Raw genomic sequence first — 17,165 nt, forward strand, 5'->3', positions numbered from 1 at the left:
CCTGCCTCAGGAAACATGTAAATTAGCACTAACTGTAGATATCCTGTCCGTAAGCTGTGTTGATAACATGTATAAGAATCCGTAATAGATGTCTGGGAGCGCCAGCATTTTTCTCATCTTGCTGCTGGATTGTACAGGAACCTCCTGAGTCTTATTCATCTTTGTATCCCCACTCTGAGCCACGAGCTTGCTGAGGACCTACTAGGGGCAGAGGACAAAAATGTGAATGCCTACACCTTTCTAATTCTGCTATGAAAGGTGAGGGCACTGGAATGTACCTCCTGAGGGTCACGTTATGGAGAATTAAATGAGTTTTTGGTGAAGGTTTAAATTTGTGGATGTCATTCTCAAAACACAGGTGACCTTGGAAGCCCATCCTCTATAGTCCTGCAGAAATACAGAAAGGACATACCCAGCTGGCCAAGTGGTAAGAGTCAAGTGACCCCCCCTGCCCTCCCGCTGCTACTTTATTCTTCTTTTGCCTGTTGCTGGTGGTGGTAGATAGAAAGGATTCTCATTTATTTGATTTATTGGTGCTACTATTTTAATCCACTGATAGCCAACAAATGATTTTGTGGTCAACTAGTTGTGCAGGGGCCTCAGTTTGTGTGGGAAGTTAACTGTCTCATAGGCAGGAACCTTGATAATGGGGTGAAGAGCCACATGCAGGAGAGCTCGTCATGGTTTATTTATCAGTTAATGCAGCACGAAATAACTAGGCCTTTATTGTTTAAATTCAAGAAATTGAACATTTTCTCAAACTGTATGCTTTTTAGCCACAATAAGTAAGAATATACTGGCAATAAATACATGTTTCTTGGAAGATTAAGCTCTTTCTGTTGCTACACAGGAACGTTTGTGACATTAAACATTACTGTAGGTATTGTAGGATTAACAATGTTGTAGATATTCTCCAAAGTAGTTTTTGCTGAATTCTTTGTAAGACTTGTTTTCTTTGAATTACCTAATTTCTCCAGGCGAGCTTCCTAGAGGGAATGGCCGTGAGCAGGAATGTTATTGCACAGGCTTCCTGACCAAAGCAGTTTATCTATCTCATTAAGTCAACCTCAAAAGAAAACTTAATGATGAAGTAGACACCTCTATAACTAATTAGAAAACGTTTCACTTGCTCTTTTCCTATTGCAGATTTTCCCATTTTGGAGTACATTGCTTTTATGTAGAATGAAAGAGGTGAATGTCCAGAGATGAACCATCCTGCCTCATGAAGTAGTCAGCTTCCTGTCCCTAGAGGCATTTAAGCACAGGATGAGGAGCCACAACTAGTGATGCTGGAGGGGAGAAGGGAGTAGCTAGTGAATGGATACACTGACCGCTCTTGACTTTCTAGCCCTGACATTCTGTGACGCTGAAAATAAAATAGTATTAGTGCGTATTTTAACAAGACATATTTTAATTTTAGAAGTGTGTATTTTAACAATGCACACATTTTACTTTTATATATGAAATTATGTTTCAATATAGTCTTTTTGGGTGGAATGACTTAGCAGGACCATTTATAGTATCCATTTCATAAATGTGAGTGGAATCTCAAGATAGTTTGTTTCTGATGATTTGGAATTTGATGGTATAACATTAATATATAAATTGAGGTAAACAGTGTTAATTTCATGTCTGGTGAATACTTCCATTTTTGAACCTTAATTACTATGGTGCTTATTGTTCAGTTATACTCAGGGAAGTCTGTATTTAGATTTTCCAATTCTCCAGAAGGTTTCCTAGAAATCCTATAGCCTTACGCTTTGCTCTTCTCATTTGTGCTTCAATGCACTGACTTTGAGGTTATCTTTAGTGTGTGTGCTCTATCTCCTTACACCTCAGATTTCAAACACCTCATACACAGGACAGGACCCAGGTCGTATACCTCTCTTTGCAACACCAGACCCTAACATGCTGTCTTACCCAGAGGAGGCATGTTCTAAATGTTTGTTAGTGAAGAGAATGATACACATTTCCTGTTAGGTTTTGAGTATGAGAGAACTTCAGTATAAGTCCAGCCTATCAAGGGACAGAATTTGGAATGACTCTGGTTACTGAATGTACCAGAGAAACATTTTAACAGGTTCTCACTTGGGTGCTACAGCACAGGCCCCAGGAAGTGTGTGATGAGGAACCTCCCATCAGGGGCAGTAACACTCATTTTCCTTCTTTGCCGTAGAAATGTGTTTGCACGCAGGGGACAGAGCGTGACTCTAGTTCTGCTCTGCCTGTTGAAAACCACTGGCCCATCCCTTGGAAGGTGGTTTTTACTGTAGAAGGAGCACAGGACTCGTGGTAGGGAGACCTGGACTATAAACCCAGCTCTGCCACCAACATCCTGTCTGACACTGGGAAGCTGCTGACATCTCTGGGCCCAATTCCTCATATTTAAGAAGCGGTGGTAAACTACCAACAGCTTGAACGTTTATTTGTTTTTTCCCCATTTGTCTCTTATAGCTAAGAGTCTAGGAAATAAATATTATAGATATGATTCGGTTCCTTCTTCTTCCTCTCTCCTCCTTCTCCTCCTCCTCTTCTTCCTTTTCTTTTTAATGTATTGAGTGTGTGCTGTGTGACAGGTGCTATGCCAGGATCACTCGGAAAACAGCTTATGAAATGAAACTATTAGAAAATAAATACTTCCCAACTGTCCTGTTTAAGAGAGGAAGTGGCTGAAAGCCAGTAGTTTGGGGGAGTTCTCAGTTATGGTCCTCCAGGGGTGCTGTGGGGCCAAGAGCAGGTAGGAGGCTGGGACCCCGAGCTGCTCATTATCTGCTGCCCCCCTCTGGAGCTATGAAGTGCACCCAGATCATGGTGCTCTGTGTAACCAGAGACTAAGTTTTGCATGTGATTTCTCTGGGTAATGTTGGGGTAGCAGCAGTGACGGTGTGCAATATAAAACATTTAGTCATAGTCACTAAAGATTAGATGTTTACTTTATTAAATAATGTGCACCCAAGAGGTTTTTGATTCTAAAATAAAGTAGGGGAAGATGAAAGCAAATGCTAATGGTTACTACCTCCCTGGGCCCCTTTGTTAATTCCTAGGTTATATGGTGACTGAACTTCCTTTTGTTGCTGTTCTCAGACCTTTTTAGAGTTTGCCTGGATTCTGTGGTCAAATGTTGAATACCTTTCATTGGGAGTAGCAAGACTGTAGACCTTTTCCCAGCCCCTTGTGCAGTCCCTGGTTGCTGTGAGCTCCACCCAGTTGCCCTGTCAGGCAAGTGACATGAGCTGTCCCTGTGTCTTCTTTCCTGGGGGCCATGTAAAAAAGGAGTGGGGAAGCTGATGTACATAAAGCTTTTGGCTAATAGAAGAAAGCTTCGTATATTGCCCTTTCCTGGGGTATTTGCATTTTAACGAGACTAAGTTATGCCAAGTGCTCTTGGGAAGTATTGGTAAAAATGATAAATTAAGCAGTGGTATTGACTTAGTCCGAAATAATCTGTAACGGAGGAATTTCGGCAACTAGTAAAACTCTTTCAGGGCATCTGATAAATCACTTCCTGTAGATAATTGCCTTCTGTTTAATTAAGTCGGCCCTGCCTAATATGTAGGTCTTGGAGCTTTCATCCACAAACTTCAGATACCCACAGTAAAGAAACTCAAAAGAGCCCCAAACTCTCAGTGCTGAGAGCAGGGGGTTTTGGAGGCAGATGGACTCAGCTTGCATCTTTGGTTCTAACATTTACTATGTAACTTCTCTAAGCCTCTGCGCCCTCATCTCAAAGGTCTACTCATTGTGAGAATTAAATAAGCCACTGTCTATAAAATACCTGGCACTGTGGTTGGCGTATAATAGGCCCAGTAAATATAATTTCTCTGTAACAAATGAGAGTGCACTGTGTAACTGTAGTCACCTTAGACGTCAGCTCGACAGAACCGTGGGTTTATTTTCATCATGCTCAGGAGGGGAACAAATGGACTTAGAATTTCTGATCTTGAATTGTTGAGTGGACTGACAAGATTTATCTGTGTAGCATCCTTTCCTTTGGGGGGTCCCTCTCCTTCTCTTTGGGACTCTGTCTATCATGATGCCTTGTTTCCTGCCCTAGGAGAGACCTGTGGTCCAAGCAGAGTTAACTGGAGCCTTCCCTAAGATTTGTACAGGGTCTGTCTTCCTTTGGATTTTGAGTGGGAAAGATTTAAGCGTAAGATTTCTAGTTGGTAGGGAGTGAGGGGGAATCTTCCTGACTGTGAAACCAGCACAGAAGAAAGAGGCCTGAGAAGGAGAGAGAAAGAGACAGTCTTGATATTGTTTGAGCCTCTGAGTTCAGCCATGACTAAGACCTTCTCCTTTACACGAAGCAATAAATCCTCCCCTTTTCTTTGCTTAAACTTGCTTGAGCTACATTTTTGTCACCTGTACAACCCAATGGCTTCAGATACTATTCTAGAGGACACTCAGTGTATGTAAGAGTAGACCTATTCTGGAACAAATATTTCCAAACCTAGTAAAGAAGTGAAACTCTGATTTCTTCTGAAGCTTCGTGTTCCATTTTAGTGGCAGTGAAACTTAGCCTTGAGTGCGAGCTGTTAGGAAGAGTAAATCAGTTCCCTTCAATCAGTGTTGTTGAGCACATCCCACTGGGAAATTCTGAGCACGTTGCACTTGTAAAGTTAATGGGAGGTACCGTGATGATACATGGTCCTTGTTGTTGGAGGATTTCTCTTTAATTTATGTGACTTTTAAAAAGGAGTGTGTTGGATCCCAGTGTGTATTATTGTCCTGAACCGAAAAAGCCAAGGTAGACATTCTGGATGCTCTCAGTCTCAGCCCTTCCGTCCCGGGGAAGTTATGTAGCTACGTCAGCCAAGTCCAGTGAGAGCGAGTTAATCGCCCCCAGAATGGAAGTTACCTCAAGCTCCTATCACAGGCAGCGGTTACCGCTTGACATGGGCAAACACAGTTTCTACAACAGCAAATAAAGTTTCCTATAACAGACATTTATAATGTCAGTGGTACAAGTTAACAGACCTTGGAACTATTAAGACCAGCCTTTCTGTTATATAGTAATGTTCTTTGCCCTTAGCAAATAGTCATAGGCAAAAACTGAACTCTGTGATGAAAATGTGAAGAATGAGTAAGGTTTTAATTTAAAATCTATGCTAACTAGGATATAAATGATATTAATTTTACTAAAGGCTGAGTTGAAGACACTTGAGGCTTATAATTCTCTGTTTCTACACACTGCCCCCAAAACTGATGAATTTAGTCAAGGGCGTTTGTAGACCTTAGACATATATACAGAAAAATTATAGCACCAGGGAGAAAGCGATGTAAAAACCAGATGCTTGTAGTGGATGGAGAGAGAGTTTCACATTCCCAAGAGAAACAGAGCTCGCCCAGCTGGTAAGCTGATGAGAGAGAGAAGACGGAATCTGACGGGAAGGGGGACCCACCTTTGTGACGTGTCTCAGCAGCCCCTCCCGGCGCCACTCCTCTGACTTTGTGGTTAGATAGTTGGTGTTGGCATTTGCTGTGTACATTACATCAAGTTTCAATTTGATGGCTCACATCTGACTGTTAGAGCAAAAATGAAATTCACGCTTTCTAAGCATTTAAAATATTCAGCTAAAGTTAGCTGTGAAGCTCAGCTTTTCAGAGTTATGATTGATGTTTGTGATAGCTAATAAACTGGCAAGCAGACGATCTGTTAATCTAAGACTTTCTGTCTGGATCTGTAGCAGTCAGACCTTATATAGGAGTCTGACGAGCGGGAGTGTTCCTAAGGAGGGAGGCCAGGATGGAGAGAGCCAGGAAACTGCATCCTAAGGGGACGCTGAGGGACTCCAGCTGCTTAGCAAAGGGGAGAGAAGGCAGATGAAGTAGTTGTCTTAAAATATTTGAGGAGCTGGCCTGGTGGTCCAGTGGTTAAGTTCACACACTCTGCTTTGGTGGCCCCAGGCTTGGCCATTTTGGATCTCGGGTGTGGACCTACACACCAGCTGTCAAGCCATGCTGTGGCAGGTGTCCCACGTATAAAAGTAGAGGAAGATGGGGACGGATGTTAGCTCAGGGCCAGTCTTCCTCAGCAAAAAGAGGAGGATTGGTGGCAGATGTTAGCTCAGGGCTAATCTTCCTCAAAAAAAAAAAAAAAATTGGAGAATTCTTTAATGTGGAAGGAAGGAAGAGTTATTCTCTCTGGCTCCAGGGGGCAGAATCAGGACAGTGAGTGTTAGTTTTAACACATTTTCTTGTGGTGATTTTAGAAGCCAAATGGTAAAGATACATTAAACTGGGTAGTATTCTAAATATGTTTACAATAACTCTTTCTTTCTTTTTTTGTGAGGAAGATTGGCCTGAGCTAACATCTGTTCCCAACCTTCCTCTTTTTGCTTGAGGAAGATTGTTGCTGAGCTAACATCTGCGGCAATCTTCCTCTATTTTGTATGTGGGATGCTGCCACAGCGTGGCTTGATGAGTGATGTGTAGGTCCACACCCAGGATCTGAACCCACGAACCCTAGGCTCCCGAAGTGGAGTGCGTGACCTTAACCACTATGCCACTGGGCTGGCCCCAATAACCCTTGTTTTAAATAATAAAAATACTGAAATGGAGTCCTAAAATACAGAGAAGTTATCATAGTCAAATTTTGCATTAATAATTCTTAATACATTGCCTAAAAGAGGATATTTTCAGGAAGAGTTTTCAAACTGTTTTAAGCCACCAAACTCTTTCTTTAAAGAGAAAACCAAAATTTTTATATAAAAAAAACCTGTATGCCTCTTTTTATTTCTTATTTTACAATAACTATTAAATGGATATTTTAAATTAGTACCTTAAGGATCAACAAACTTGCTTTAAAACAGAAATATAGTATACACCTTAGAGCTCTTGTCTAGGTACATTGCTGTATCTGTTTACCACATCAAATGTTGATTATTGAACTTGATAGTAACAGCTGGCAGTTGGTATCAGTAAGTCCTAGAGATACCAAGCTAAAGTATGTTGCCGATTGTATGGTTGTCTTTATTACAAAATTTTTATGACAATATTTTGTCCAAATTAAGATTTATTTTAAATTAATTGTCTCTAACATGAGTGTAGTAAATTTAAGATAAAAATTCATTGTGATGCTATCGTGTACCCACTACTGTATACTATACTCTATACTTTACTTAATTTTCAATGTAAATTAGATTTATAGACTTTTAGGTTTTATAGAACCTAAAAATGTATACATAGAACTACATGAAATTTGTATATTAAATCAAAAGCCATAAACAAATTGTTTTATGGGGAAGCAAGTTCATGAAATATACAGTTTTTCTAAAAAAAATCAGCCTCATATCTGCTCCCAGCTTTGCACCCTTTGCCTTTGTCATTCATGTCTTAGTCCTCTGTGAAAAGGAGATTGTGGGGGAAAAATACAGAAGTAGTTTGTGTCAGTTAGGATCCAGTCGGGAAAATAGGAATTACACCAGTGATTTTAACAGAAAGAATTTAACGTAGGGAATTAAACAAGACTTCGAGGAATAAAGGGTGAAAGGCAATACTGAGAACAACAAAAACCTTCAGACTGGGGTCACTGGAGGTGGGGTGGCCCATGGAGCCGAGACCCAGACCTTCAAGGAGGAGTTCCTGTCTCCCAGGAGGAGCCCCAGAATACAGGAAAGGGACCTGCGAAGCTAGGATTTGGCTTCTAAGGAGGGGACACTGGCCAGCTTTGCTGTTATCTCTGTGGGAATGCAATGAGGCTGATTCCAGGAGTGAGGAAAAAGATGAAAACTGGAACCAACTGCTGCTGGAGCTACTGGCTGCTGCCAGGGGGACGAGCCATAGCTGGGGCCACACCAGGGACGGGAGCAGTGAGCAGATCCCCAAGGGCAAGCTCCTCTTCCTTGTGCAGCTGTGCAGGGTCCCTCTGCAGCCCCTTCATGGAAGAACCTGATGGATCTAGCTAGCCGGGGAGAGAGACTGTTTGCTGCCTTCCAGCTCCTGCATCAGAAAGCTTAGTGGGGAAGGTGGGTTCAGAGCTCAGAGACGGTAGTTTAGTTCCTGGCACACAGGTGTGGGCTTTGGTTTCACAATATCTTTTTTTTTTTCCCATTGTTCCAAGGTAAGCATTTAGTTTTTGTCAATTTGTGGCCCTTATTTCTTTTGGGACAAAAATAATAATGATATTAATTAATGGTGTATAAAATTCCGCAAGTTTTTATAAATTATATAGACATGTGAATCTTTCAAAAGAAATACAGTTAAAAAAATAGGTATGCTACAGTAATTCAAACTAATCGTTGATAAGATGTTTCTAAAGAAAATCCCACCCAGATAAATTTAACAAACTTAAAAAGAACACATTATTTTAAATTAATTCATCAACAGGATATGAAAATTCTTTAAAAATAGTGTATTCTTTTAAAGTTTGTTAAGTATGTGTTGCCAGTCTTACAGTGTGATTTTTTGATGAGTATTTCTTTCTTTTCCCCAGTTTCATTGAAGTATAATTGACATACAATTTTGGTGAATATTTCTTTAAACCAGTTCTTCTGCCAGATTAGTGATGTTCCCTGTCAAAGTATGATTTAGGGACAGGTTAGGTATGAGATTGGGATGGAGTTAACCTGCACCTGGGCGACATGAGGGTTTGGAAAGGATGAGCTGAGCGCTCGCGGCTTTGGGGGTTAAAGGAAACCAAAGGCTCTGATGCCAGGAGGCCGAGGCAGTTGGTGGAGTGTTCGGTGGGGAGCTGAAAAGTTGGAAGAATTCTTAAAAAGGTCTGGGAACCAGTTGATCAGAGCAGATATAGAAAAGGGCAGCAACAAGAGTCCAGGCAGTGAGGGGATAGAGTCTGAAGTCACATATATCAAGGCAAATTTATTCTTTTTTAATTAAATGGGAGAACTTATTGGCTCATGCATGTGAGCAATGAGAACGGTAGAGTTGACCTTGAGACTGACCTACAGGCATTGTCAACCCTCCATCTCTCCTTTCAGTTTCTGTGTTCTCACCTCTCAGGCTTTGCTCAATGATAGGGATATGACTTCCAGCAGCTCTGGGGAGCATTTTTAATGCTCAATATTCAAGTAGGATGAGTTTCTTTCTCCTAATTCCCATATATAAAATCTAAGAGAAGGTATAGGTTGTAAACTGCCCAACCCTGGAGGATACTATATATGTCAAAGACATTGTAATTTATGTATTATGGCATGAAATACCTTTATATACTAACAAAGGCAGTATATTATGCAAAATTCCCAAGAGATAGAAATGAAGTGTCTTGAGGAAGAGACACCTTAAACATGTTTACATGGGGCACCATATGGACCAGTGGTATCTCTGGTGGACCAGCAGCCCTGCTGGAGCCATATAGAAGGTGAGCCATTATTGGAAGGGGAGAAGTGAAGTGGACGCTCTTACCAGAAGGGGTGGAGGGTGGGTGAGGAAGGGATTTGGGGCAACCTGTTATGAAGTGGATGTGGCCTGGAGCCTATGGGGGTGGTCAGCAGTGGAGTAGTCACTGATCCTGAGGAACCATGGTTTGCTTTTTTGACTCTTGACGAGGAGAACCACCATGCCTCCCCTTGCCCTCTGAATGTTGGGAAACTCAGAATCCAGTCCACAGCTCTCATAATCTGCAATTCTGTGATCTCTGTTTCCCTCCATTCTTTACTTGCTATTATAATTTATGTCTTTTCTTGGTCCTGATTTTTACGTTTTACTTATAGTGTATCTTTCACTGCATTTTTTTGCCGTTAATTATCTCAGATCTGGTTGGGATTGGACAATGAATGGGTGAATGGATGGAAACAAGCACAAAGGGTATGACATTTACCACATGTGCCTAACGTATGTTCTGAAGTAGATATGTTCCTGGAAAGTTGCATGTAAACTAAACTTGATATGATTATTTTTATCAGATGTGATGTTCAAATACAGAAAATCACTATTTTTAACACCTCACATTTCAGTTTGGTGCATCTAGAAACTGAAAACCGTCTGTATCTCACTGTTTGAGCTGCAATCTGTTCCGATGTCTGCTGGGAGGCCTTCTGCAAGATCAATAGCAGTAGCTCTTCTCTTTACCTAGGAAGGAACATGACTTAGTCACAGAAGAATGTACATGCAAGCTATAGAGAAGAGTGCATAAATTTCTTGTTTGCAACTATTCCAACATTGTTTCAAGAAACATACTGTATAAAGTGGGTAGTTTGCCCATATCCTGTTTGCTCCCGGGATGTATAGCAGAGAGCTCATAAACAAATAGCCTTGTAATCTTACACATTGAAAGAGGATCGTGGTATCCCTTTCATTTAAATCAAAACAGTAATAGCAGTAGCTAATTTTATTGAATACTTACTGTAAGGGGAGCGCTGTGTTCAGTGCTGTGTATTATTACCTTATTTGATTTTCACAACAGCCCTATGGTAGGGAACTGCTATTATCCTTGGTTTCCAGATAAAGAAAGTGAGCCTTTGCAGGATTAAGCTAGCGAATGGAGGAGCTAGGATTCTAGTCCAGGTATTCTGACTCGATAATGTAACAGGACGCATTATAAATATTTTCTGGTTGGAAGTCTCATTTTAGAGCTAAAAATGTCATAGACAATATCATAGGAATAGATTTCCAATGGCCAGATGTACAGCAGCGTCATGGTATAATGGCAAGAGTGTGGTGTGAGTCCCAACTCTGTCATGTTTCAGTTGTGCAGACTTGGGCAAGTCTCTTGGCTTTGCTGACCCTTGGTTTCTCGTAGGTAACAGAGTGATAATAATAGTGAGCTTTTGATTTAAACGTGTGAAAAAAAAGCCAGGCACATAATAGGCACTTAATATTAGGTAGGCTTGTCATTAATAAAAAGATCCATAAATACAATTATTGCAATGGAATAAAGCAGTGTTAGGTTCTTTGTGTTATGAACGTAACGTAAGTGTGCAGAGTCTTGGGACTCGATATGCAGGATGCTGGGTCTTAGAAGACGCTGGTGATGAAGGAGCGTGGCTCCTCAGCCTCCTCCTTTCCTGGGAAGCGACTCTAAGCAGCTGCAGTGGGGCGGGCTCTTCAGAGAGAAACAGTGGGCATGATTGGGGGCAAGACTGGGATCATCTCTGATTTCCTTCTAACCATCTTTTCGGTGCCCTGCTTTGCCTGGGACATCAAGTCGCCTTTCGGGTGGCCTGGAGAGGAAGCCCAGTGTGACAGTGATTGCTCCTTGTCTACTCTGGTACCACGTGTGCATGTTTCTTACCGATTCCTGAAATTCCTTTGACTGGGGGCAATTCTTCCATAGTTAGAGGTCAAGAGCTTGAGAACCAAACTCAACTGATGGAAGAAGTGAATTTACATTTGCATCCCACCGGCGCATCACTCAACAGGTTTAAATGTTGGTTTCATCTCCTAGAGTAAGAATTCATGTATTTAGAGAACTTTAATGACCAGGAGATATCACCAAAGAGAACTTTAAAACCGTTTGATTTTCGTCTGAATGCTTTTTGTAATCTCTAGTAAATTGATGGTCTTAGGTCACTGAGAAGATAAACGTATATCCTAAGTTACTTTCTTCAATCATTCTTCCTGAGGCTAAGGCAATAAATTTATGAGTTCATCACGCTTCAGTTTTTTTCTTTTAAATGTGACAAGACTGCGTTTAAGGAACACAAGTGGCAGTACAGGCGAGGGCGGCCGTGGTAGGGGGTGGGAGTGAGCAGTGACACGGACCCTGGGACCTCTCCCCTCTCTAGGGACTCACACTGTCCTCCTTGGAGCCTCTCAATAGTCCCATGGGGACAGGAGAGCAGGATGATGATGGGCCCCATTTTACAGGTGGGAAAACTGAGTTTTAGTGCTTAGAACTCAGTGCTCAAGTATGTGCTCGGTTTCTTTCTTTATTTTTATTATGTGCCGAGAAGAATGGCAAAAGGATGACCTTAAATTATCAGTTTTCTCTTGATTTTATTTTCCTGATTAATCCTCTTCTCTTCATGTTTTCTTTAGCATTTTCCATTCTCTACCTGACTCACTAGGATTGCTTTTATAATACCCAATTGACTCGGTCCACAGATTGCTCATATTCACAAGCAAAATACGCTAACTAGTTAGTTCTGTGCACCTGGATGTTCATGGTCAGACTTTAAAATTAGGTTTCAGAAGCCATCAAAGAAAACAAACAGTGCCATTTTAACTTATTTTATATGTTGGCTAGTTGAATAATTAGCGTGAAAATTTTGCAGGGTAAAACTCATTCCACATGCTCATCCGAAAAGGGTTTGGTTTAGGATTAGAGAGCTGAGTTCAAAAGAGCTATGTTTGAATACTTTTAAAAAAATATTTCTTTCAACCTGTGATATTTAAAACATTTATGATACCCTTGATCACATTGTAGTGATGCTTGTATTTTGGGCCCTCTCACTAAGCGTAGTGCCTGGTCATTTGAACTGAACCTGAAACAAGGTGGAGCAAAATCACTGGGGCACACTGATGTTTTCCTATAAAATAATAGGAATGTTCTGAGGCCCAAGCTTATATTCTTAAACATTAGCAGTGTCCTGAAAATCGAATTTTCTTTTAGCATTATACCTCATGGGTTGAAATAAGCAATTCCTTGAAGACAAGCCTTAATAACCTGTGTACGTCTCGGAATCTGGAAGTGTAATTTGATCATCGTAGGCGCTCTGGAATAAATGATGTGCAGGCTCCTCGGTATGTCCTCCAGGAGCCCTCACAGCCTCTCCCCTGCACACGTTTGCTGCCTCATCTTTCTCCTTCCCTCCCACCTCATCAGTCACTTTAGACCAAGCTCCACAGTTACCCAAACAAGCAGGCTGGTCTTACCTCCCTGCCGTACCATTTCGACCCTGGCCCTCCTGATAAACACTTACTCATTTTACAAAATCCTGCTCCAGCATCACCTCCTGCATGAAGCTTTCTTTCGATGTTTTCCCCTGGATAGAATTGACCACTTTTTACTTTGTGTACCCACTCTATATGGTACATCTTTCCTTCAGAGCATTTTTGATCTCTTATTTCTTAACATGTGTTTCTACCTCTACTGAATTGCTGGAGTCCTGAAGGCAGGGCCCATGTCGGATTCATTTCTGTATTCATAGCAGCAATGCTTGTCACAAATAGAGGATGCTCGGGGAGTGTGTGTGGAAGGAAAGATGGAAGGGAGAAAAGAAGAGAGGAAGGAAGGAAGGAAGGAAAGGAGGGAGGGAGGAAGGGATTGTCCTGCATTAATTGATATCCATCATTTACTCTAAACATTTCAATCTGGGAATGAAACCTTCCAAAATTTTCTTTCCCAATCAACCAATCATTAAATTATGTCTTATTTCTCACGCGTACTTCCATTTCCTCACGGTGGCTGTGCTCCAGAGAGCTGTGGAGCATCTGCCCGGGGGTGGGTGTCCTAGATGAGGTAATCTTCCTGATTTCGAGGGAGAGCTGCAGACTCCCGTCACCTCTACTGTGTGATCTTAGACAATTGATGTAACCTCTTGTGTCTCATTGTTCTTACTTGTCACATCAGGGAAATAACAACTCCTGTACCTCATAAGCCTTCTGTGAGAACCAAATGAGATAATGTTTCTGAAAGCACTTTGGAAGTGTGAAGCATTATCTAAACGAATGGAAGGAAGTATTCTTGTTATTGCCATTAGTGACCTGGCACCATGGGCATTTTCTCGGCCTGTAGAAACTTCCCATCTGCGTGTGTCCTTATTACTTATAAAAGAGGCAAAGTGATATCTACAGTTGTGATTTATGCACCAGATTAGATTGATGGCAATGTTTACGCTGCTCATTGGTGAACATTGCTTTGAGAACAGGAAAGTGAGTTTTATTTCTACTTGAATCAACTCCTAGCTCAGAATATCAGCCAAAAAAAAAAGTACATATTATTGTAAGCAGGTCTGTTGGCTAAACAAATGAAAATTAATTCCAACTAGTCATGCTTTTAAATTTCATGCAGAAGTCTCTTAAAATAGATGATAATACATTATGTGAACATAATACTTTTAAGATTCTAAACAATGTTCATTTTCTGGCCTCCTTGTTTTCCTGCCAGACAAGAACATGATGACTTGAAAATTTATTTTGACACATTGGAAACTGTATTTCTTCTTTGTCATAAGAATAATTTTTCAACAATAGTCATACTTCCGTTGATACTCCTTTAGCCTAGGACTTGTGTCTAGAATGTCTGCTTTTTTAATCCGTGCTCAAAATTGCACCTCTCAGTCAGCTTTGCACAGAAGGATGTACAGTGGTCCAAACAATCAGGGATCCTGAGAACTCACATTCCAAGTGGGACAAATATAGGAATCAAAATTCAGGGAGGACACACCCTGGGTTTGTACGTAAGAGAGAGCAGTTTATGATAGGGAACAGGAGAGGGGAGCATACAGACCATATGAGGCAAAACAAGTGAGCAAAACAAAACACAGTGAACACCGTGCCCTTGAAAGAAATGTCAACAACAGAGTGTTGATGATCACTTGTCAATCAGAGTACTGGGTACCAATTTAGTTGGCACTGTTTGAGCAGATTGGAGCAAACGATACATGTCTGATACACTGAAGGGGAGAATTAAAACAATTTGGGTCTTATTCATGCTTGGAAACCACCCCAGTCTGTTTCACTGGAAATTATTCGTCAGATTTTGATATTGAGCACAACAGAAAAATTTGATTCCGAAGGAAAGCAGCTGAGGGTCTGAGGCCTGCAGATGGGAGGCATTGCAGAATCTACAGTTGAGATGTGTATCTTAGAACAGAGAGTGGAGCTGAGAAAGTCATCCTCGTTACCAGCTGCATGCCAGATGCAGAGTGACAGGGCGCCAGTCCATTCAGTGAGTCCACAGGCTGACCCCAACAGGTCCCTTAACGGTCCCTCGTCGTGGGGAAGAAACTGTTCTCTTTAGTATTTTTTAAAATTTAGGTATAATTTATGTACAGTAAAATTCACTTTTTTATGTGCAGTTCTGAGTTTTAATCAACACAAGGAGTCCTATAACCACCACCACAGTCGAGAGGTGAACAGTTCCATTACCCCCAAATCTTCTCGTGCCCCCTTAGAGTGAACCCCTGCCCTCATGCCCAGCCCTGGTCTGTTTACAGTACTGGTAGTTTTATTTACCTTTTCTAGAATGTCACATAAATGAAATCGACCGTATGCAGCCTTTGACTGGCTGCTTTCACTCAGCGTGATGTACGTTAGATCCATCTGTGCTGTTGCGTCTATCAGCATTCATTCCTTGGTGTTGCTGAGGACGCTTCCTTGGTGTGGCTGTACTACGGCTTATTGATTCATGCACTAGTTTGGGGCAATTATGAATAAAGAGCTACTACAAACATTCATGTATAGGTTTTTGTTTAACATATGCTTGCATTCCACTTGCTTTCAATTTTACCTAGAAGTGAGATAGCTGGGTTGCATGGTAAGAATATGGGTAACTTTCATAAGAAAAACTTTTATAAAAAATTTCCCAATGTTTTTTACAAATTGGCTATACCATTTTTGCATTCCCACCAGCCACAGGAGTTCCAGTTGCTTCATATCCCCACCAAGACTTGATGTTGTCAATCTTCTTTTAAAAATTATTTATTTATTTTCAGATTGGCACCTGAACTAACAACTGTTGCCAATCTTTTCTTTTTTCCTGTTTTTTTTCCCCAAATCCCCCCAGTACATAGTTGTATATTTTAGTTGTGGGTTGTTCTAGTTGTGACATGTGGGACACCGCCTCAGTGTGGCCTGATGAGCGGTGCCATGTCTGCACCCAGGATCCGAACCTGCAAAACCCTGGGCTGCCGAAGTGGAGCGTGGGAACTTAACCACTTGACCGTGGGGCCGGCCCCGATATTGTCAATCTTTTAATCTTTGTGATTTTAATTTTAGTGGGTGAGTAGCCGTATCTCTTGACTATAATTGGCATTTCTCTGATGGCTAATGATGTTGAGTATCTTTTCACGTGTTTGTGGGCCATCTGTAGTTTTGTTTTAAAGTAACCTTCAATTCTTTTGGCCATTCTTTATTTGGCTGTTAGTCTTCTTATTAAGTTGGGAGAGTGCTTTTTGTATTCTGGATATGCCTTCTTTAATGAGTATGTTTTGCAAATATTTTCTCCCAGTCCGTGGTTTGCTTTGTTTTTCCTTAACAGTGTCTTAAGAAGAACAAAATTTTCCATTTTGATGAAGCCCAATTTGTCATTTTGTTTTTTGTAGATTGTGCTTTTGGTGTCCTATTTAAGAAATCTTTGCCTAATCCAAGGTCGCTAAGAAGCTCAATATTTTCTTCTAGTCACTTTATACTCTTAGCTCTTATATTAGGTCTCTGACCCGTTTTGCATTAATTTTTATACATGGTGTGAGGTAAGAGTTGTGGTTCTTTTTTTTGCATATGGCTGTACTGGTGTTCTAGCACCATTTCTTGAAAAGATTCTTCTTTCTATGTTGAATTGTCTTGGCGCCCTTGTTGAAAATCAATTGGCCATATGTTTGTGAGTCTGTTTCTGGATTTTACGTTTTGTTTCATTGATCTATATGTCTATCATTATGCCAGTATCACATGTCTCTATTTCTATAGCTTCATAGTGAGTCTTAAAATCAGGTAGCATAAGTCTTCCAACTTTGTTCTTTTTAAAAAATTGTTTTTGATGTTCTAGTTCCTTTACATTTTCATATACATTTTAGAATTAACTTGTCAATTTCTATGAAAAAGCCTGGTGGGGTTTTGATTGATATAGTTTGGCATCTATAGACCAATTAAGGGAAAATTGACAACAATATTGAATCTTTCAATCAATTAGCATAGTTTGTCTCTACTTATTTAGGTCTTATGTAATTTCAGGAGATTTTGTAGTTGTCAGTGTTTAGGTCTTGCATATATTTGGTTGAATTGTCCCTAAGTATTTCACATTTTATGCTATTGAAAATATTTTTTTTTAATTTTCAATTTTCAGTTATTTATGGCTAATGTATAGAAATATAATTGACTTTTTAAACTTTAGTCCTTTATATCTTGTGACCTTGCTAAAAAGATTTTTGTAGTTTTTTTTTTTTTTTGTGGAAGATCAGCCCTGAGCTAACTACTGCCAATCCTCCTCTTTTTGCTAAGGAAGACTGGCCCTGAGCTAACATCTGTGCCCACCTTCCTCTACTTTATACGTAGGACACCTACCACAGCATAGCATGCCAAGCAGTGCCATGTCCTCACCCGGGATC

The 17,165-nt window shown here is 40.7% G+C and overlaps 1 protein-coding gene across 13 annotated transcripts in view; it reads left to right on the forward strand.

Annotated features, from left to right (window-relative positions):
• The window catches only part of AKAP7 (A-kinase anchoring protein 7), a 134,570-nt gene that overhangs the window by 100,277 nt on the left and 17,128 nt on the right, over positions 1–17,165 (forward strand). The window contains exon 2 of one of the 13 annotated variants that reach the window (XM_008518098.2): positions 359–427. The exons of the other annotated variants lie outside the window; for them this stretch is intronic. Coding sequence (XP_008516320.1) covers positions 359–427 — 69 coding nt within the window. The remainder of the gene's footprint in view (positions 1–358; positions 428–17,165) is intronic. 13 annotated transcript variants of the gene reach the window in all.

The sequence above is a fragment of the Equus przewalskii genome, chromosome 9 (assembly GCF_037783145.1).
Source record: "Equus przewalskii isolate Varuska chromosome 9, EquPr2, whole genome shotgun sequence".
NCBI lineage: Eukaryota > Metazoa > Chordata > Mammalia > Perissodactyla > Equidae > Equus > Equus przewalskii.